The 23,069-nt window shown below is 37.2% G+C and overlaps 1 protein-coding gene across 1 annotated transcript in view; it reads right to left on the bottom strand.

Moving 5' to 3' along the window:
• The window catches only part of WASHC5 (WASH complex subunit 5), a 58,100-nt gene that overhangs the window by 31,383 nt on the left and 3,648 nt on the right, over positions 1–23,069 (bottom strand). Inside the window, exons 2-11 of the mRNA XM_012785376.2 lie at positions 19,813–20,122; positions 19,201–19,346; positions 18,463–18,547; positions 17,743–17,843; positions 15,135–15,327; positions 12,750–12,902; positions 11,367–11,480; positions 9,220–9,391; positions 3,998–4,125; positions 596–725 (exon numbers count right to left, since the gene is read on the bottom strand). Of these exons, the coding sequence (XP_012640830.1) occupies positions 596–725; positions 3,998–4,125; positions 9,220–9,391; positions 11,367–11,480; positions 12,750–12,902; positions 15,135–15,327; positions 17,743–17,843; positions 18,463–18,547; positions 19,201–19,346; positions 19,813–19,998 (1,408 nt within the window). The 5' untranslated portion in view covers positions 19,999–20,122. The remainder of the gene's footprint in view (positions 1–595; positions 726–3,997; positions 4,126–9,219; positions 9,392–11,366; positions 11,481–12,749; positions 12,903–15,134; positions 15,328–17,742; positions 17,844–18,462; positions 18,548–19,200; positions 19,347–19,812; positions 20,123–23,069) is intronic.

Here is a 23,069-nt window from a genome sequence, read left to right as displayed (position 1 = left end):
CAAAATTTTTCTATAGATAAAATTTCCTATAAGAAACAGGATCAAACTTATCAAAGAAAAATGAGCTGGCCCTTTCAAAAACAGTCTGCAGGTTCCCTCTTCTGCCACTAGGTGGCAGGTACATTGGTGAACAGGAACCAAGCAAGATCAGAAGACAAGAATCTTACATATTCTATGTTGGTAGTTAGTGATATTTTTGGGTGACATATCCCTCTGAGAAGATCCTGAAAGCTATAGATCCCTCCAAATGCACATAAATTGATATATCAGTTTTGTATACTACAGGAGCAGAGGCTGATTATGGAAACTCTATCTATGAACCAGAATTACAAGAACCCCTAGCTTAGCCTAACCTCTTATTTCAAAGATAAGACATGAAGCCTAAAGACCAGATGGATATGAACATTAGCCCACAGGAGCACACAGCTAGAGGCAGCCAAAACTAAACTTCAGATCACTATTAGCAATGCTAAACAAGGAAATCAAAGCATACAATGATGAAAACACAAGGACTTTTTACCCTGCCAGTTTCCAAGGTTTCACATAATCTGCATATATATTTCACACACACCAATATTTCCTCTTCAGCAATTACCATTTTTCTCCACTCTGGTTAGGGGTTTCACTCCTGAAAAGACATCAGCAAGCTCGGTCATCCGTTCTGAGCCCTCTTTCTTATAATACTCCCATTTGGTTTGCTTTTCTGAAAGCATTTGCTTGAACATCTGTTGAGAAGATAGAAAAGATTTATTTACTTGAGAGAAAATCCAGATTAGGCAGCTTATGAACAGAGCTTGAGTCAAATCCAATTTATTATAAAAGACACTAAAAATTAACATTGACCCTGATACCATCTCTTAGGCGTTACTACTTCATACGAATTGAGGGGCAAAGCTAGACCACCTCTAAGACAATGGTTCTCAGACCAACAGCACAGAAGTACCACCTGGAAGGCTTTAAAGTTTCCAGATTCCCAAGCCAGATCCCTAAAGATTCTAGTTCAGAAGGTCTTGGGTAGGCCCAGAAATCAGCATTTTAATTTTTATTTATTTATTTTTTGAGGTGGGATCATGCTCTGTCACCTCAGCTGGAGTGCAGTGGCATAGTCATAGCTCACTGCAGCCTTGAACTCCTGGGCTTAAGCGACCCTTCTGTTTCAGCTTCCTGAGTAGCTGGGACTATAGGAGTGTACCACCATACCTGGCTAATTTTTTTTTTTTCTATTTGTTGTAGAGATGGAGTCTTATTTTGCTTAGGATGGTCTGGAACTCCTGACCTCAAGGGATCCTCCAGCCTTGGTCTCCCAGAGTGTTGGGACTATAGGAGTGAGCCACCATGACTGGCCTATTTTTAATGTGTATTATTGTGTATTAAATTTGTCACCACTGATTTATGGTTCTTTCTGGGAAACAATTTCTGCAATTCTAATTTAATTAGTCAGGGAAGCTTTGAGTATTATCAGATGACTGAGGAATAAACTAAAATACCTACAAAGGTTCTTTCTTATTTTATCATATAGTAATTCTGTTTATTAATTCACTTTGACATAAAGTTTAAATCCTATAAAGATTCAATTCTACCTCTACTTGGGTAGAGGAAAAATGATATAGACTCAAGGTTGAGTTTTTCTTTTCTTGAAACAAACTTAAAAATGAACAATGGGATAGGGAGACCCTATCTGCAGAAGGAGAACCAGGCTGTATGGAATTCTGTGGGGTCTGTGGAGGAGGAATATCAATGATATAGTCAGGATGATTCATCAATAAAATGATAAGAGGATGAGGAACTGTGAGAATTATTTATGGAGTCTACTCTATCTTTCTGTGTGCCTGGGATGAATTGATGCCAGTTGACAAAGGCAAAGCAACAATGCAAAATCACCCGGAGGCCTTAAGAATAGACCAATTGGCTTTGAGCCCTTCCAACACTGATTCGCATGAACGCACAGATTTCCCAGCCTGTTGGATGGAATTCTGGACAGGGGATGGTCCTTGAGTCAGGCAATGTACTGTTATATAAACATTAGAAGAAACACAGGTCCAATTGCTGTGTTTACAGGAGAATCAGAATGTGATTCTGGAAAAGGGGTGGGATGGGAAGTAGGAGAGAGGAAACGTATGTTAAAGAACCAAGATGAAATGTCAAAAATTCAAATATATTATTTCTTTGCTCCATTTGGATTGGGTAGTTTTTTCCTTTCTATCAGGGCCTTTTCTCTTCTTGAAGACCTTGAACAATGAGTTGGTGCCCCCTTAGGCTGCCTTCTGTTTCCTCTCTACCTGAATAGACAGAAGGAAGCTATTTATTTTATCTCAGTAGAATCCAGAGAACAGATCTAAGAGTAGAAATGTAGGTTTGGTCACTTAGATAGCCCAGACCTGTCCTGATTTCCACTCAACGACACTGAGCTATATAGTATAGAACTCCCAGGTCCTTGATACTCTGGTTCATGACTTCAACTTGTCTGAGGGCATTTCTTCCTTGTGGGCCACTCTCACTTGCCTCTGAAAGACCAGTTTTGCTTTGATCAACTAATGTGGTGCCTGGTTCCTTCTTGGACCTTTCCCAGTTCCTCTTCTTGGCTTAATCTGTCTTTCTTCCCCACTATACTGTAAGCTCCTAGTTTGGCAGGGGCATGCCATGTTCATTTTAGAATTCCTAGCACCTAGCTGGGAATGGAAGTATGTACTTAATAATTTTTTGCTATTTAGAGGGAAAGCATTTAAAATTATTAATAGATCAAAAAGGGGTAGCATTGATCTTATAAAATTATACCCAAATCTTAGGAAACACTCAACACATGCATTATCATGTTAATAATCAACATCTATTTTTTCTTAGCTACTTAATAGGGGAATATAGTACTCACATACCTAGAAGATAAAGAAATATCTAGTATACCACTAACCAAACTGAGGCAAGGTGAGGATTGGTTTGGAATGGGCATTAATGTCTGGGGCTAGTTCCTGGGTCCACCAAACCCCCAAGGTTACTGACTATAAAACCTGGGCATTCCCAAGTATCCACCATTTTTATTATGCCCATAGAGGCTTCTTTAGGGGTAAGACTAACCTCAGAATTTCCTTCAGTGAACTCAGATTCCTTATAGTCCTTGAGATGACCTTGTTCAAATGCAAATCACCCACCCTACTTAACCCCCTTCTAGTAGGTTCTCATGGCTTATAGGATCAAGACAGAAATTCTATAAGGCCCAGAATGAGCTGGCTCTTGCCCACCTTTCAGCCTCATTTCATACTATCTTTCTCTTTCTGTTCTCTCCCCTCCAGCCAACTAGACTTTACAGTGCTTGAACTGGTTGAGCTCTTCCCCACCCATGAGAACTTTCCTCCCACTAGACTGTTCTCCATCGTGCTCTCTACCTTTGTCTAGCTAACTCTATCAGATCCCTTTTCCAACTCTAACAGATCCCTTCTCCAGGTCCCTTCAGAAAAGCTCTTGCTTCTCTTCTCATAGAAGTCTTCCAGGCTAGAACAGGATCCTTTATTTTATCTATTTATTTTTGAAATGGGATCTTGCTCTGTTGCTCAGGCTAGCGTGCAGTGGTGCGATCACATTCACTACAGCCTCAAACTCTTGAGATCTAGTGATCCTCCCACCTCGGCCTCCCAAAGTGTTGAGACCATAGGTGTGAGCCACTGCACTCAGCCCTTAAATTTTAGGTACTTAGAGAACTACGTTTCTTTCCTTTAGAGTTTATATCTCAGTTTGTATTTATATTTTCATTAGTGTGATTCTCTGATTAACATGTCTATGCCCCATTATACTATCACCTCTATAATCTTATGTGCTTTCCCCCATCACTGTAGCCCCAGTCACTGTTGGTATTAAATTCTTTAATCTCCTTTTTTTATAAGAACTATCTCAGATAGCTAGAATCTGTAGCTTGAATCAGAGACAAAACAATTAGATCCTAATCTTTTTAAATATTTTTAAGCATAAAAGCACTAAGACTTTGGTGGTTATTCAATATTTTTACCTCTTTGAGTATAAACTCAAATTGTGCAGTATCCAACAGCAACTGGAAGAGGATCTTGGGATTGTACCTGGAGTCTGTTAGAATCTGGTCCTTAATTTGACGAAGGCGTTTGTTGTTTGGGTCACAAGCTAGAAATAGGAAGAAAAGCGTTATCCACTTATTAAATGTATAGAAACTATCTATGAAATAAGATGAATTCTTAAATACTTTCCTTCATTTTAAGTATTTAAAAAGTAGTAAGAAAAATGTATACCAATAACAGAATGGTTTTGAATGGGCATTAATGTTTTGAATGGGCTAGTTCCTGCACCCACCTGTCCCAACCCCCCAAGATTACTGGTTATAAGACCCAGGCATTCCCAAGTAGCCACAGTTTTGATTATGTCCATAGTGTATCTATGCTATGGAGTACAAGTGAACTGCTAAATGACAATTAAATCTGACATAGAATATCATCCCTGATATATTGCTGAATGACAAAAGCAAGCTGCAGAACAGTGATCCGAAACTTTATAAGCATTTTGGGGTTGGTTTATAGTGACTGCCCAATATGGATGGGCAGAGCCTTCTGGTACCACTTCAAAGGTGGGTGGATTCCTTATGTCCTGTCTGGAATTGCTTTTGGTTTAGGCATTGATCCCTGCCATTCAGTTGTGGACAGGTAGGCCTGAGACTGCTATCCTTAGAGAGGTCTGTTTGCAAGGTGGGCTCTTGGCTGGCATCTGGGAACTTGGATTTTGGGAAGAGCCCCTACTATTTTGAGAACTCAAAAGAATGGCTCACTCTGCTTTAACTGTACAAACAATGTGGTGCATGCTGAGCACTTGCTTTTATTCTGGGAATCCGGAATTTAGGTACATACCAGGCTAAGGCTGTCTATGTGGGCAGGCCCCACTAAAAACCACAGGTAGCTGAACCTAATGAGCTTTTCTTGGTTGAGAACATTTCATGTATGTTTGCACAACTTATTGCTAAAGGAAGTAGGTGCGTCCTGTGTGTTTCTACTTGGGGAAGACCCTTGTAAGCTTGTGCTTGGTTTCCTCCATGTGCCTTTTTCCTTTGCTGATTTTGCTTTCTGTCCTTTTGCTATAATAAATTGTAGCTGTGAATACTGGTATATGCTGAGTCCTCTTAGGCAATCAGTGAACTTGGGGACTGCCTGAATGACAGGGAAGAAAGATTATCCACACAAAGACATGGCTCCTCCAAATAAGAAGAACCAGACCTGTGGCCACCCTGCTCCTTGTAAAGGCCTGGGGGCATGGCAGACATTTAGAAATTTCTGAACGATCCATTACCCAGGCACGGAGAGCTTCCATCAACTAGGCCAAGGTCACAAAATTAGATAGTGACTGACCCAGGGTCACCCACCAGATGTCCTGATTCTTAGTTTAGCCTGCCAGCTACCAAGCTAAATAATAAGTTAAAAGAAATGCAGAGAATAAAAAATATTGACATTTGCTGAGATTGGTTTAAGGGCTGATTATTTATCTCAGAAAGAATAAGAAAATAGGAGAAGGCAAAAATACTTAAAAGTTAAAGCTATTGCTATGGTTTGAATGTGTCTCCCAAAAGTTCGTGTGTTGGAAACTTGGTTGCCTTTCAGCAGTGTTAAGAGGTGGGGCCCTTGGGAGGTGATTGGGTCATGAGGGTTCTGCCCTCATGAACAGATTAATTCAACTATCTCAAGAGTGGGTTAGTTATAGCGGGAGTGGCTTTGTTATAAAAGTGAGCTCTTGTACACGCTTTCTTACTCTTCCACTTATCCAACATGGGCTGACCCTCACCAGATGCTGGCATCATGCTCTTGGACTTGCCAGCCTCCAGAACCATGAGCCTAATGAACTTATTTTCTCTATAAATTACCTAGTCTATGATATTCTATTATAGCTGCAGAAAATAGACTAAGATAACTGTCTAGACTGCAAATAAAGTAAAAATAAAAAGTCTAAGACAACATTATCAAAACATTCACAGCTGTATAAGGTATTATACAAGGTCTGAGGTAGCTGTACTAGTATTACACATGCACAATCCTGCTTTCCTAGCCTTCTCCTGACCAACATCTCAGCATGTCTGGATGCAGAGAATGATCATGTTGTATGAGCCTATATCATGGTTGTTTCTGGTTCTTCGGTTATGATGTAGCCTATGGAATACCATTTTATATATTCATTTCTAAGTTACTCCATCAGGAGACTTGTGACAATCTGGAAAAGGGCCTCAATTTTCATGGGAAATGACAGAGTTCTGATTTCTTGTGCATTCTGCAGAATTACCTGGGAAGAAATATTTTGGAATTGGTGACACTGATTATAGAAGGAGAATTTATTCAGCTTCATATATGCCTAATAAACAAAAACCAAATAAACTCAGAAGGAGTTCTACTTGTCATTATATTAATTCTAATTCAACAAGAAATCCGATATTAATTTGCTATCATTTTTGGATAAGGAACTGTATTTCTCAACGTGCATTAACATTTAGCTCCTTGGTATAAACCAAGTTTGGTTTCAGTGTTCTCAGGGCCTGATCATCTCTCTCAGATTTGACCCTTAAGAATACAGGCCCAGAGAAGTGTGGGACTAGATCCTAGAACCATGGTAACCTCAGGGTCAGACCTCAGTAGTTGGCCAGCCTTTCTTATCCGATGTTGCCTCCCAGAGTGTTTCTTCAACATCTGTAAGACACTGCAGAAGCATCCTAAGCCTGGGTGAAATGCCTTCAGTAAGTTCATAGGAGGCGAGATGAGTGTATGCCTGCCTTTCTGTACCTCATGACTATAGCACCATAAAAGCTAAATCAGCAGTTACTTTGCCCACGTGTGACTCAACCAGATAGGCCACTCATTTGTTTCTGGCAAATTACGCTCCTGTGCAATCAGGTCAAACAACTGCCAAGCACAAAAATGAAAAACAGATGTGGCGGCTGGCTGATGATAAAATCACAGACCTCTGGCAAACTGAGGTTGTCCCTGACATGGGTGCAAATTCAGGAGACTGCTGGCTTCTAGAACACAGGCACAGCTGTCAGGGAGAGTTAAACAGAAAATAAAGATGAAGTTGAGTCACTGGAAAACCACAGTTGGTTTTATGATATAATAAGATGAAATGAGGGCCTGAGATGTTTATGTACTTGTGAGTGTAAGACTTTAGGTAAAGATTATAAGCTGAGTTAACACAGTAAAAACCTCAAATTAGAACTGGAGTTCATATAAAAGATAAACTCAACTAATTAAAAACAGATTAGATGATTAAAACTTTAGCCATGGTAGTCATACTGTGGGTAAACTGTAAATAGATCTAAGCCGACAAACAAAATGATGAAAAAAATTAGACAGCAACACTCATGAGAAAGGTTCAAGAAGCTGGGGAGAAGGCGGAGGAGAAATGCCACACATTTTCAAGGGTACAAGAATGAACAAGTGCAAGTTATGTTTTCACTGTGGACGATCACAGGAAGTGAAAACAGATGGCGCTAAGAGGGACTGTCAAGTCATCTCGGCTGCAAGAGTTGTGAGCCAAGGGCTACCGTGTTACCAAAGAGGCTACAGAATAACCTGTAGCCTGTTATGCAGTTTTTTTTCTAGAGATACAGCCTTCCTTGAAAGAATAAGGAAGTGTTGAAAGCAATACCTATTTCAGTGTAGGTCCTCAAGAAAAATTTGAGTGAAAAACAAAAAGCAGATGGCTTTACAGGGCTGCTGAATGACACAACTCTTGATTTTATCATCAGCCACCACATCAGTTTTTCATTTTTGTGCTTGGCAACTGTTTGACCTGATTGTACACGGTCAGAATCTACCAGAAACAATGATTGATCTATCTGGTTGAGTCACATGTGGGAAAAGTAACTGCTTATCCAGGGTTATGTAACCCTGGACACACTAATTATTGAATGTTGATCAAGCATTTACTAACTATAAGGAAGTGTGCCAACACTTAACAAGCTCAGAGGTATTAGTTCAACTTACTTTCCTAAGATTAAACAGGGTTTTAGAGTCATAGCTCATGGGCCCTGTGGAAGCGTTTTACACAAGCTGTGAGGCTTCTGAACTTGATGGCCAAACTTTGTGTGGATAGAAGGTCTCAAAGACTATGACTCAGAAAAGTTTAGGACCCAATCTACCTTAAATAAGCACTCTGGTCGAGCCAGGTCATCGACTCAGTGGACCCATACATTTTTCTGTACTTCCAAAATCATATCATTTACTCTACCATTTCTGTGGTCACGAATTTCTCCCAGTTTTTGCTTCAAAGCTTTATCAAGGGTCTGGTCAACTCTGCCTCCTGTATGGAGCCTTCCTGACCTCCTCTGCTCTTCCACCTAAGCTATGTCTCTCTCCCTACTCTGGACTGAAATTACCTGTTTGACACACGTGGCTCTTATTATTGCCATGGACCTTGGATTAGTTTCCTATGGCTGCCCTAACAACTTACCACAAAATTAGAGGCTTAAAACAATAAAAAATTTATTCTCTTATGGTTTGAGACGTGAGAAAATGGGCTCAGTGGGCTAAAACCAAGGTGTCAGCTGAGCTGGGCTCCTTCTGCAGACTCTAGGGTAGAGTCGGTTCTTGTCTTTCCAGCCCCTAGAGGCTGCCTGTGTTCCTTGGCTTGTGACCCCTTCCATCTTTAGAGCCAGCAGTGGCTGGACCAGTCTTTTTCAGGATGCCATCTCTCTGGTTCTGACTCTTCTGTTTCCCTCTTTCTGATTTAAATACTTTAGAATCACATTGGGTACACTGGGATAATGCAGGATCATCTTCTTACTTTGATGTCAGCTGAGTTGCCACCTTAATCCCCCCTTTTAATGTAATATAACATTATTATTATATTATATTATCATAATACCTTATAATATATTATAGTGTAATGTAACAATATAACATGTTCCAGAGATTAGAACATGACCATCGTAGGCGGGGTGGTAGGCAGTTTGTCTACCACAGATCTGCAGTTATACTTTTTTGTACTTACACATCTGATCTCCCCAGTCTGATCAGTGACAAGCTCCTTGAATATGGGAGCTAAATGTCCTTAGTCCTCAGCAGCTAACAGTACCTGCCAGGGCAGAGCTGTTCAGGTGGGCTGTTGACAAAGTAACTTGATTCTCATCCAAGGGCTAGCTCCCTGCTAAACAACTTTGTATCACGAAATAGATCTTAATTCTGAAAGCCTTTATATGGAGCAGTAGAAACGGCCACCCCTTCTGTGCATTACCTGAGTCAGCTGTGTGAAGCATCAGCCACCGGATGGCAACGTTGCAGTCTCTCAGGCAGTTCAGAAGCCTTGGGATATTGTCCAGAACCATTTCCTCCCTTAAATAACCTTCTTTCAGAAACTGCTGCACTTGAGCGTGTATTCTTTCACTGACAGTAGCATATCTGCTTGCCTTTGAAAATAAAAAAACGATTTACATTTTAAAAATTTACTTACCTTGAAAATGAATCGCATTCAAATGACTCTATTGACAAATAATAACATTCCTATAAGATGAATAACATATGGAATATAGTTAGAAGGCTCAAGAACAACTGGCTTATTGCACATATTTGAACATAGCATTGGACTTAGAATTCTGAGTCTAAATTTTAGTTCTGGCTGTGATTAAACACTGGTGTGACTTTGGGTTTAATCTTTGTATATTGTTTTCTTTTTTCTTTTTTTTTTTTTTTTTGAGACAGAGTCTTGCTTTGTTGTCCAGGCTAGAGTGAGTGCCGTGGCGTCAGCCTAGCTCACAGCAACCTCAAACTCCTGGGCTTGAGTGATCCTACTGCCTCAGCCTCCCGAGTAGCTGGGACTACAGGCATGCGCCACCATGCCCAGCTAATTTTTTATATATATATCAGTTGGCCAATTAATTTCTTTCTATTTATAGTAGAGACGGGGTCTCGCTCTTGCTCAGGCTGGTTTTGAACTCCTGACCTTGAGCAATCCACCCGCCTCGGCCTCCCAAGAGCTAGGATTACAGGCATGAGCCACAGCGCCCGGCCTGTATATTGTTTTCTTTAAATGTCAAATAGAGAACTAGACCAAGTGGTTCCTCAGATCCCTTCTTTTCTTAACTTAGATAGAAAAGAAACATAAAGACAGAAGCTAAATTGCCTATTCTTGCTAACAATGTTGACAGAGGAGGCAGAACAGAGCAAAAACACTCAAAAGATGAGACTTCTACAGGCACATGAAAGCTTAACGAAAAATACACTTGGTATGTCAAATTTAGATTTTCAAACCAGCCTTTGGAATTTGGTCATTCTGTTTTACTAAAGCAGGAGTCAGACATTAAATGTCATTAACCTAGTCAATTAGTTTAAAACGATGGTATCAAGAAACATCTTAAAATGTCACAAATGAGAAAATGCAATTTTTGAAAGAATTATTGTAATGAAAAATCAATACTCTGATGTCAGTAAGTATTGAAGTATCACTTTCTCTAATATATTTCCAGGATATATGCCAACATTGAAATTATTTTGTGCATTATTTATGGAATTCAATTTATTTGAATAAAACATGTTGAAGTTTTTTGAGTCAATATTGTTCTACCCACACAGAAAACTCAATAACCCAGCCAGGATGAGGAACATATTGTTTGGAAATATCAAGTATGTGTCCCAATAAAAAAAATTTTATCTTTATTCCTCTATTTACTCAGATATGTCCTTCTGCCTTGTGTTCTTATCAAAGAGACAGAACATAGCCATTTAAATTTTAAGATGAATGTCTTGAGTCTATAGTCTTATTATTTAGCACAATAGAAATGATGAATTTAAATTACAGTGACAAGACATATTATCTACACTCAGTTGCCATCTTCAGCACTCATCCTACTGAAAAAAACATTAATTTCAGCTACTGGTAAAAGCAGCTCTATCCATAAGGACATGATCTTTAAGCAAGAGTAAACAGTCAATTGGGGCACATGTCACAGTGATTTCTCTTAGGGAACTGAATCCTCCTTAAGACCCTGGTCTTCAATTTATACATAGCATATAAATTAGTCCAGGCATGGTGGCTCACGCCTGTAATCCTAGCACTCTGGGAGGCCAAAGCAGGAGGATTGCTTAATGCCAGAAGTTTGAGGTTGCAGCAAGCTATGATGATGTCATTGTACTCTTGTCTGGGCAACAGAGTGAGGCTCAAAAAAAATAAAAAAAAAAAAAAAATGTAAGTAGAGCCTGTAAGTTAAAAAGCTACAATTATCTATCTTATTCTAATACATAAAATTTACCTTTCATTAATCATTGCATTAAAATGTCCATGTAAATATCTTCCAAATTCCTTGGGAAATCTACTCAGCGCATTTCCTACTTAGTAAACCAGTGTTGCAGTTATTAGAGAATCTTTCCGGATTAGACAGAACCTACCTGTTCTCTGACATTTGAAAGGTCCAGGGTATTGTTTAAAGCAGTTTTTGCAGCTTTGTAAGGTTCCCAAGCATCTGCTAGATTAACTATGATCCCCATGTAAATGCTAATTACCTGAAAAAGGAGACATTCATTTAGTATTTGTGAAATATCTAATCACTTCAAGGAAAGGGGTGGGGTACATAAAAAGTTATAGAAGACACTGCGCACTCCTTCAAGTCCAAACTCCATTCTAATGAAAAACCAAGATTTTCCAAACATAGGTAAGTGTTCCTAATTGTTAATTCACCTTGTTGGATTACTCCTTTTACTATTATATATGATCCCTCTTCATACCTATTCATGTTTTTCTTTAAAATTCTCTATTGTGTAATATTAATATTTTTTCACTAGTTTTTTTATTGGTTGGCATTTGCCTGGCACATCTTTTTAAAAATCCCTTTATTTTCAGTGTACCAGGGTGTGTGTGTGTGTCTCTGTGTGTGTGTGTGTATCTTATAGGCATCACTGGATTTTGATCTTCCTTAATACTAAATATGTCTTTACTTATAGTATTATAGTCAAAACTTCTTTATTAAGCTTAGGAACATGAAGCCAGACTATCATAGTTTTCTTCTTGGTTGCTTAACTCTAAGTTCATGAATATGATTCGTAATTGGCTAGAAACTATGTCTTAATGTAGGCTATTCTCACACTACCAATAAGTTGAAGGTCCCTCATAACAAATAGTTAATGTGATTCAATAGCTGGTAAGATGTGGAACAAAATCTGCTACCTGAGAATATGATCAAATTCACTGCATTTTGTTAAACCTCTTTGTGAAAAGAAAACATTTCATATATATTAAATATGAAGTAAGTTTTATTCCTTTAGGAATTAATATTAAGTGAAACAATGATCATAAAGTTACAAGCATATCCTTGCAATACCATAAACCTTAACAGCCCCATTAAAACTTATAGAAAAATCTTAACTGTAACAGTGAAATTGCTATTCACAAAATGACAAATTATATGAATTTTGTTAGCTTAGATTCATAAAATAGAAAAGAATAAAGAAATCCTTATATAACTTAGTTGGAATCATAGTAGCTAAAGAAAGATACATTTTAATACTTCTTTTTTATTTCTTTATTTTTACCTTGAGAGTATCCATTTAAAAAAAGACTAATGGGTTCTTCAGGAAATTTTACTGATTTAATCCTTCATGTTATGGTTTATAAAATTCTTAACATACTTAGAATCATTTTACTTAAGTGATTTTATGTCTCATTATTTCTAACATTATGGCTTCTGAGTTAAAGGTCAAAAGAATGGGAAATTAGTTCCCTAACAAATTTACTATAGAGGATAAAAAAAAACCCCAAAAACCAGCAATACTTGCCCAATTATCTGGAAAGTATTTATCCACTATCTCTCTCATTTTTGCTTGATGGGTGTGAAGAATGGAAGGTTCAAAGTAGAGAATCACATACAGCATGGCAGCTTGATTTGCCAGGGCAGTGCTGCGATGCTCCGGCAGAGGATATGCTGAGACCTGCAATATAGAGATGACACCCAAAGAGGAAGCTATTGGTAGCACAGAATGTATACATGCTCTAATTAAATTACCTAGTTCTAGCACACATCAGTTTCTCAAAATTCTATCACCTTTCAAGATTCTGGACAATGGAAGCAATTCTTAGACTATGGCACTGGTCACCATCGCCTTCCTTCTTATCCCTAAACCCACAACATTCTTTCCCTTCCAGCCCTTGACTATGTTACAATTCTAAGTCTTTTCCTTAAAAAAGGAAACAATCCTACCTCCTAATCCTGAGTCTCCCATTTTTTCTCCATTTCTGTGTCTTTCTCATCACAGATGATTCATCAGACTGATAGACTCCACTCACTGTTGCTATTTTCTTACTTTCTGTTTATTATTCAATTCACTGAAATTTGACCTCCACCATAATCCCAGTGGAATTCCCTAAGATCACGCATGACTTTACAATCACCCAATTCAGTGGGTTGTTTTCGCAACTCTTACTTAAATTCTCCCTTCCTCTGGTTTCCTAGATACCACTCTGTCTTCATTCTGCTTTGCTGAGTCCTCTTCTGTCTGTCTTTTAAATGCTGATGTTCCCAAGAACTCCATCCCCTCATGTACTAGGAAATCATTTACTGTATGTAGCACAAATCACTTTGAACTACCATTGAGCAGAAAGGGGAGAAATTTTAAGAACGGAGACAGCGATATCACACGGAATCTCCAGGCAGGAATGTGGCCAGGATATGGAAAGGGCCTGGGGGTGTGAACCAGAATGTCTTCCCTCTCTCTCCCCTCAACTTGTCTGCTCATTTTTTTTCTCTCTCTCTCTAGACTATTCTCCAGATACCTGGCAGAACAAGGCTGCCCTAAAACTCCAAATTTTGCATACTGTGGGTAAACCCCAATCTAGAAACCATTTCTCAGACCCAATTCCAAATTACCTGGAAACAGAAAATCTGATCCATCAGTCATGACCAGGGATGAGGGAGGTGCAAGACAGAGAGTGGGGTGGACACACAGCAGAACCATAGCTTTAACTCGTGTTAATAAAAGTCACGGGGCAAGGAGAAAACAGAAACACATTGCCTTAAGAAAGACATGGACAAAATGGACTGAATAAGAGGCAGAACGGTGGCATGAGACAGGAGGTTCACAGGCAGTGAGGAAACAGCATGGGCTGTGAATTCACACAGACTGAATTCAAGTGATGGTTCTGTTATCTAGGAATGGGGCCTTGTGAAAATTATCTAAGCTCTCCAAATCTGACTTCTCTCAACAGCAACGTGGGGACAATGCCATTTGCTCTGCAGGATTGGAGTGAGGAACAGAGAAAATGGTATATGAAAAAAACTTCCTTTGAGGCTGGTTTATATTAAATTCTCAATGAATGGCAACAAATATCATGGAGACCTGGTGTCTGCAGGTAGCTTCTGATTTTGAGTTGTCTTAGAAAAAACAAAAAACAAAAAACCTCTTATTTATACTTGACATATTCACACAAAAAACTAACAGGCTACCTAAAGAACTGTATAGAGCAGTTTTGTTCTGTGCTAAATGATAGCCACAGTTATGATAGGCCCAACTCTTTAGTCTTTTATAGTAAATAAAAATATATATAATACATAAAATTATGTTTTCTTCAGAACAATGAAGTCAAATGGTCATTTTCTCTAGTATTCTTTTAAGTAAGTGAATGGCACACATACTGGCAGGAAGACCATTTTCAAATGCCATAGGACCTTTAAAGCCCTACTCAGGCTGCCTCCTTTGTCTGGACTGCCGTTATGTTCCCTTTTGTCACTTGTTGTGACCTTGCTTCAGTGGCACCCTATGCTTCCCCTAACGTAAGGTTCATCTTGCTTTACTATAATCCCTGTAGTTGTCTGTCTCCTTTCGTAAGTTATGAGTTCAGTACAGGTAGGAACACGGCCTGCCTTCTTCAATGACGGATCTCCAATACCTAGCACATGAATGGACACAACACACACTCAATGACTATTTCTTGAATGAATGACTAAAAGCTTGCCAATAGCTCAAATTTCTTCTCCGTGAAATCTCTAATTCTGCCAAAATTAATATCCTACTTTCTTCTATCATCTTGGACCACAGCTCAAAAGATTGTGAAAAATAGTTTCTAGCTACTTTAACTCTTTTGGGAAAGGAAGGAAAAGAGTAATTGAGGAGGAAAGTGAAATTAGCCTGTTAAATTATTAAGAATTTAATCAATTTAATTTCTACCTGGTTGTAAATATCATCAGATCTCAGGCGACCAATGACCATGCTGATGAAAGATTCATTGATAGGCACTCTCTGGAAATAGCTCTCGGGATAGTTAGGCGGTCTTTTGGCTCCTGGTTGGCTGGAATAACCTGTACTTCGAAGCAGCTTACAAATATCATCCATATTTGAATCAGCAGAAGATCGAGCAGCACTGAGTCAGGTTCATGATGGGAAATAAAGGGCCACACAAACCAAACACATTAGAAACTCAGAAGTTCAAATAAGCAGAAGAATCCCATTATAATTTGAGCTTATATAATTTTAGATATGAACATAGGTCCATCTATATCCTTAAGATTCAAATTATATTTTTGAAAGCCTATTTGGAAGATGGGTATTGGTTCCATGTAAAGGTCCACAATCCCTTTTCCAAACTCCTTGGGGCTGGATTTGTTTCAGAATATAGCGCTTTTCAAATATAAGAATGTTATATGGAATGCAGATCATATACAATATAGTACTCCAGCAGGGTCTGAATTGGCATTCCATTAACACACATTAATAACTCTGAAATAAATGTATTGTTTTATGATTTTACCTGTAATAAAAAGGAAAAAAATTCTGAAATAAAATTTATAAACATTCACAAAAGTAAGATAATTAAAATATATATAGCCTCACATCTGTTCTAGGCAAGTTTTGACTCCAAATGATTTCAGGTTAGATCAGGTTTTGCTGCCAAATGGGTTACTATGAGCATGTGTATGTATACATATATGTATATATTTTCAGAGCTGTCTGAATTTCAAAATTATGGATAAGGAATGTGAACCTGAACCAATGTTTTACCAATTAAAAAACTAATTAAAAACAAATGATGTCAATTTAAAGTTAGATATATTCTAACTAGTTTTTCTTGGCAAGCTGCTTCTTATATAGAGATCTAGTTAAAACATCTGTGATTTTCAGGGTGGATAACAAGCTCTGAAAAAAAAAAACTAGATTCAGCAAATCTTAGACTTGGAGACGGCCTCTTATTTGATGTAAGAATCTCTTTGACCACAATTCTGATGTGCAATTGTTCAGTGTCACTTCAGTAATGAATGCTCACATTCTATCTAACATGAATTAGCTATTGTATCCAAAGGGACAAAGTCAGATTTTGAAAACTAGGCTTGATAAGCAAACATTGTTTCCTTCTTCTTTACATTATTTGTTGCTTTAGTTTTTCCAGGTACTTTCAGAAATATAGGCGAGGCCATTCAAATTTCCTTTTTAAAAACATGGGTGTTACATGAACGAACAATTAAAGTGAAGTGAATGAATGATGCATGCTGGCAGATACTCCTTTCACACACTGATAAAGAAGCCAAAGATTAATTTACTGCTGAGGAGACAGTACCAGGTGTTGCTGGAAGTCAGACATCCCTAAATAATCTCCTCTGTGTTGAGGGTCTGCCTTTCTTGCCCTATTCATTTTATCCTAATTTATAAGTTTGAAAACATTCAGTATTCTTCTCATATCATAGCTCATGTTCCGACTTCTGCTTTTTGACTGTTTCTTCCCTGAAACTTGACTATTTTTGACATTGATCTTGTATCTATTATTATTTTTGGCTCATTTGACAGACTGAAAACCTATATGCCAGTTACTAGAATTTAAAAGTTGGTTAAGGTGGCTCCTGTTTTCAAGATCCTTCTTTTTGAAGAATCACAGCTCTATACAGACATACAGAACATATGATTGTGGTGTGTGCTGTTGTTTATTTTGTTTTTGTTTCTATATATGTATGGGTGAGAATTTACTTTCAATCTAACCCTGAACAGTAATTTTTCAAACTCATCAAAATAACTTGATGAAATGAATGAAAAGTTCATTCATTTCCTTATATCTGCCAAGGAGTAATATTTGAAAACTTAAAAACAAAAGCCAAAATTAATTTTCATTAGATTTCCAGAATTCCTTGAAATTTATCCTCAATGTAAATAAAATTTGGAATTCAGATTCCTTTTTTATTTTAAACTGAGTTACCATCATGAACATCATAATCTATACCTCTAAAAGCCTATAATATATAGGATATTTTATATATAATATATAGATTATACAGTTTATATATAATATATCATTCCTCCAAATTATATCATTGCAAAATATATAATTTGGAATAATTGTCATATTCTCACAATATGTTCAGAACAGACAGGAATCTTATACTTTTTTTTTTTTAGAGACAGGGTCTTGCTAGGCTGGAGTGCAGTAGCACAATCATAGCTTACTGCAACCTCCAACTCCTAGGCTTAAGCTAGCCTCCTGCTTTGAGTAGCTGGGACTATAGGTGTATGTCACCAAGCCTGGCTAATTTAAAAAAATTTTTTTTGTAGAGACAGGGTCTTGCTATGTTGCCCAGGCTGTTCTTGAACTCCTGGGCTCAAGCTATTCTCCTACCTGGGCCTTCCAAAGTGCTGGGATTACAGGCATGAGCTACCATGCTTGGCCAATAATCTTATACTTCCATAGTCAATATTATATTGCTGTTGTTTATAATAGAAGTAGCATGGGAACATACACTGCATTTTACCAATAAGGGTGCTTTGGGAGTATGCAATCCTAGACCAGAAATACCTGTATCGATAGTAAGAAACCAGCATTCTCTCTCTGACTTCTCCTTCAATCTTTTGGTCGATGACCAGTAGCATAACTCCATACAAGTACAGTGCTTCACACTATGAAGAGAAAAGGACAGCAGCCAAACTCACAGGATTTATACAATCTTATGGAGTAAAATTTGACAATGGTTAAAAAGATAACTTTGCTCACATTTCTCCTAAAATCTTTATATTTCAAGGAAAATGTAGGTTTTCTCAAAGGGCTTTTAACTTCTGTGCGGAATTGGCTTCAAAAAGTTTATGTGAAATCAATTTTAATTTATAGTGATTATCTTTCAGTTGGTCTATTTTTGATTTTGCTTGGGACAGCCAAATAGCATCTCAATATTATGAATACCTCTTCATCACAAAGGCATTCACATAGTAACATTTCCTAAGTAGTCACTGTGTACCAGGGACCAGACTAGATGGCTGGGATGCAAAAAGTAGAGCAGATAGAATTCTCACACCAAGGAAGCTCATAACCTCCACATAATCTTTTATTCACTTGTAATTTTCTTCAAAGTCTACTATGTTCTGAACTCAAATATGAACCTGCTGGTTAGAAGATAATTATCGGCTTATTTTTCTTCTCTTTAAAGTATGGTACTCTGTATATATTTGTGACTTACAGGGAAAAAAGTGATGCTAAGTTTGATATTCTTGAATTTCTATTTTAAATTGTACTATCACTTACTAGAAGCTGTTTTCCATCTTCATTGAGAAGCACAGATTCTAAGGTTTGCTGAATATAAACACCTTCATTGAGATCATCTAGATATCTAGAAATGAAAACCCAGAGCAAGTTATTCATTTATAATGGAAATTTTAACATCTTTGAAAAAGGAAACATTTTAAAAAGATAAGGCAGGAACATTATCTAAACATTATTTAAAAAGACCAGGCATTCTGGCTTTCAACTAGTTCATGGTCCTTCATGCTCTTAAGAATAGTCTTATGAGTTATATTCCTAGTGATTTAGGGTTACAGGTTAGTATTTATGGCTACTGCAAGTAAAAGGACTATTCCCTAGTCTTGATTTGTGAATTACAAGTATCTAGGAGTAAAGGCACAAGAACATGAAATAGCTAGTTTATAAGTTAATGACTAATGAATTCTTAAGAACTATAGAAGAGAAAATTAACTACAAAAATAAGTTCCTATTTTCAATTTTCACATAAACTATAGAATTGAAAGCTATATGACTTAATATGAAACAAGTTTACTTTGATACTTCACAAGAATAGGAAATTATAATAAAACTCTAAAATACCTAAGATGACCAGTGCTTTAGGAAGGAAAAGAGAATTATATATGGCATAAAGCAGGGCATCTTGTACTAACCTAACTCACAAGGATTTACACATCCTTGTGTATCTCTTGTTCCTCTCCACTATTTAATATCAGAATAAGCTATTACTAAATTAATGAATACCTGTTTAAGTCTACAATATATTTATGCACACTTTGAAATGCTAAATAAAATCTGGTCACAATTTCTATGTTGTTTTCACGAAATTCTTCATCTAAATCCTGTAGCTCTGGCTTAGCTTCCAGTTTGCTTTCCCATAACTCTGGACCCTAAGAAGAAAAACACATTTATGTGAAACATCAATACAAGCATACTTTTTGGTAACAATTTCTAAATAGTCTTTTAAATATTTGTTCTTATGTTCTTGAATATCAAAAATTCAAAGCAGAGCAACAGAAAGTAATGAAGATAACAGAAGCCTAGCTATAAAATCCCTTTGAAAGAAGTGAATTCTAATTGCAACCAAGACTGGCATGCTTTTAAGTGTGGGGTACTTCGATGTGAAACACATTATACTGAAGCTGTCTTTTAAAAATTTGATTAGATTGTGTAAGGGCTTCCAAGTAATACATTTATCTTATTTACAAGTTAGTAGCTCATATTAAATTTGGCTCAAAAGCTTTTCTCTTTAACTCTTTTTCCATAATTCCTTAACCTCTTAGAGTCTCCTGGTTTCCAGAGAAAACATGCTTTTATAGAAAAGACAACAATAAAAATGCTATAGAGGGAGATTACCTTAAAATAGCTGAAATCAAATATGATATCTCCATATTTCTGTTGATCAGCTCGGTCTTTTAACCTGAACACAGCAGGAATAAACTCAGAAAGCCTCAAAAGTTCAGCAATGATGGCATTGCCACAGGAAACAATCCTCAGAATTGCCTGGCCACAGAGGTTGTTCTCAGCTAGAAAGTCCAACATCGTGAAGGTGACCAATTACCGTGCACCTGGACTGTAGGAATGATTAACTGGCTTCAGAGCTGGTGTCAGTAGATCATTAGATGAAACCAGGTCTGTAGGTAGATTGGCTGCTCCATTAAAGAACCTGCATCCAAAAAAGAAAGTGTGAAAATCTCTATTTTTTAAGGAAGTATGTGTATACACATACAAAATACATACATAATATTTTTCTCCCAAGCTCACTAAAAAAATAATAATGAATTGTGATATGGGAGAAGGGCACTTATTCTTCACTCTTCACGTTTTCCACGTGGAGAGACTTTGCTAGATTAACACTCTTGTCGTCTTCTTCAACCCTTTACTTACCTCTTGTCATGAGAAATGATATGATATTGAGCTAGGGAAAAGGAACCTTTGGACATGTATGGTTCCAACATAGCCTAATTAGGAGCCTAATTGTACAAGCTACTCCCTGCTATTTGATATATTAGCAAATAATTATAAGCACTATAAATACAGCTCAGAGATACATCCCTGTAGATCATTTTGAGGCATCTGCCTAATTATTTCCTATTAATAGAATTGCAGGGTTAAGGTATAAACATGTCCAAGATTCCTTTCAAAATTGTAAATGCCAGGTTCTACAAAATTCTGTGAAGATGGTTTATAAATAGTAAATCAAATTGGTCCAAAAGTCTCACATAATTTGGCACTTAGGTGTCAGTACTATTGGCAGATTGCAGAGGTCATTTCTCTTGTATTCCAATGTACCCTGAGGATGGTTAGATCACTTAGCATACTGGAGAGTGTTGCTAATTGTTAACAGCTCATTCTTAAAATTCTTGATTCATCTTCTTTACTCAATCATTTCTTGCTGAGTACCTCTCTGCCAGGATGGATATGAAGATGTTTATACAACTCACCTTCTAGGACAGTGGTTTTCAAGCCTGGCTATATAACAGAATCACCTAGAATCTTAGAGTTACTGGTAAGTAGGTTAGAGATAGCCCTAAGCATCTCTATTTTTAAGAAACTCCCCAGTTGATTTTGATGTGAAGCCAGAATCATTACAAGAGTAGAGAATGATCTTGTGGAAAACTTCAGCAAGTCAAAAGGAAATTAACAATATTTATCTTTGTATACTCTGTGCTGAACTGATTCCTTGGCATTGACAAGTAGGATGAGTGCATAAATATTTAACAATATGAAAGATATAAGAGGTGATCCCTGCCCCCTCTAGCTGCCTGCAATGCTGTTGGAGAGAGGAGCCTTGAAGAAAAAAAATCAGCGAAAGAGATGAAGTGCTTGAGCCTGTGGTCAAGATAAATCAGAAGTGCAGCACACATTCAATTGTCAGTATGGGGCCTTTACTAGGTCTTTTGGTGGGAAAAATATTCTTCTTATATTGGGTGATCTTTAGTAAAATAGCATCTCCTAGGGAATTCAGGGCTAGAGAAGGAAACTTAGAAGCTATAAAGAAAGACATATTTTAGCATATAACACTTAAAAACTTTTATGTGGTAAGTGATTTGGAAGACAGATTTGAAATGAAAAGTGCAAAGGGTTGATTTTTAAAACACGCAAAGGGATCTTACAAGCTGACAGGAGAGAGCTAACTGCTCAACAGAGAAATGGGCAAAGAATACAAAGGGAGTAATTCATGAAGATTAATCCAAATGACAAATAACTGTATGAAAAGATCCTTAACTCATAGCAGTAAAGGAATCATTAATTAAAACAACTATCAAAAATCATTTTATTTGCATTACATTGGAAATGATTAAAAAGAATAATAATATTTGCTTTAGGTAGGACCTGGAGAGAGATATTACTGGAGAAATGTGAACTATTAGTCTTTTTGTAAAGTGCACCTACAACATTTACTGAAATTAAAAATACATACTCTTTGAGTTAGCAATCTCATGCTTGGGATTCTATCCCCTAGAAATATTAAGATAAGCACCAACATATAAGGATATAGGTCCTAGGATTTTTCTTGCAGCACTGCATTGCTGGTAATCACAAAAATTGGGGGGATATAGTAAATGCCCAACAGTAAAGAAACTGGAATTTAAGCAACCATTAACAAAAATGAATTAGAGCTACTGAGTGCAAAAATTAAGATGCAGAAACATATGAATAGGATGCTCCCATTTTATAAAACAAATAAAAATTAAAAACCTATGGGCCAAGTACAGTGGCTTGTATCTGTAATCCCAGCTACTTGGGAGACTGAGGTGGGAGGATCACTTGAGACCAGGAGTTTAAGACAAGCTTGGGCAACATAGCAAGACCCTGCTTAAAAAACAAAAAACAAAAAAACCCTACATACGCACATATGAATAGAGAAAAACATAAAAGGAAGAAGAGTTGACGGAGGTGGAAACAGGAAGAGAAGGGGAGGCAGGAGCCAAGTAAACAGGAAAAGGAAAAAAAACACATCACTAGGGAAAATTGTAATAAGCTGACCACTTATACAATTACTCTTCACTCAAAAATTCCACAAGTATCTATCCGGTTGAATTCTTATTTGGTCAATCTTTTAATTGTCAATATTATATGGATACAGTGCAAAACCAATACGAAGTGAGCGTACAAACATTGGGAAAGACACAGGCTTTCATGAAGCTGAAAAATGATTCAGGCTTCGATGAAGTTGACAAATGATGACCCAACTCAAATAACAGTTGGAGAAGAAAAAGGAAACAAAGATGATGACACGATTAACACTTCAAAAGATAATAATTTGAAAAAGAATTGGGAGACAAAGGCTTTGGAAAAATGAATGACACCTTGAACATTTTTATGTCAATGCCAACTTCTACTTTCATATGTGGTCTTCTAATGACCCTAATAATGAATGATAAAATAATGAGAAAATAATGAGGACTTCACTGTACATACAACCAGAATGTAGAAAGACTTTTGATGGGAGAGGGCTTCCTTTGCAGCCATAGCAAAATGCTCCTCAATGCTTGTCACGTGTTTTTAAAGTTCACTCGCATTATGAGCCACCTACTATATAGTTATTTTTTACCTGGAAGTTCTATATAACCCTTAAAAGCTTTCTTTTTTCTTTTTGGAAGTCTCTA

Source organism: Microcebus murinus, chromosome 7 (genome assembly GCF_040939455.1).
Source record: "Microcebus murinus isolate Inina chromosome 7, M.murinus_Inina_mat1.0, whole genome shotgun sequence".
NCBI classification, from domain to species: Eukaryota; Metazoa; Chordata; class Mammalia; order Primates; family Cheirogaleidae; genus Microcebus; species Microcebus murinus.
This window is presented reverse-complemented; position numbering and strand designations above follow the sequence as displayed.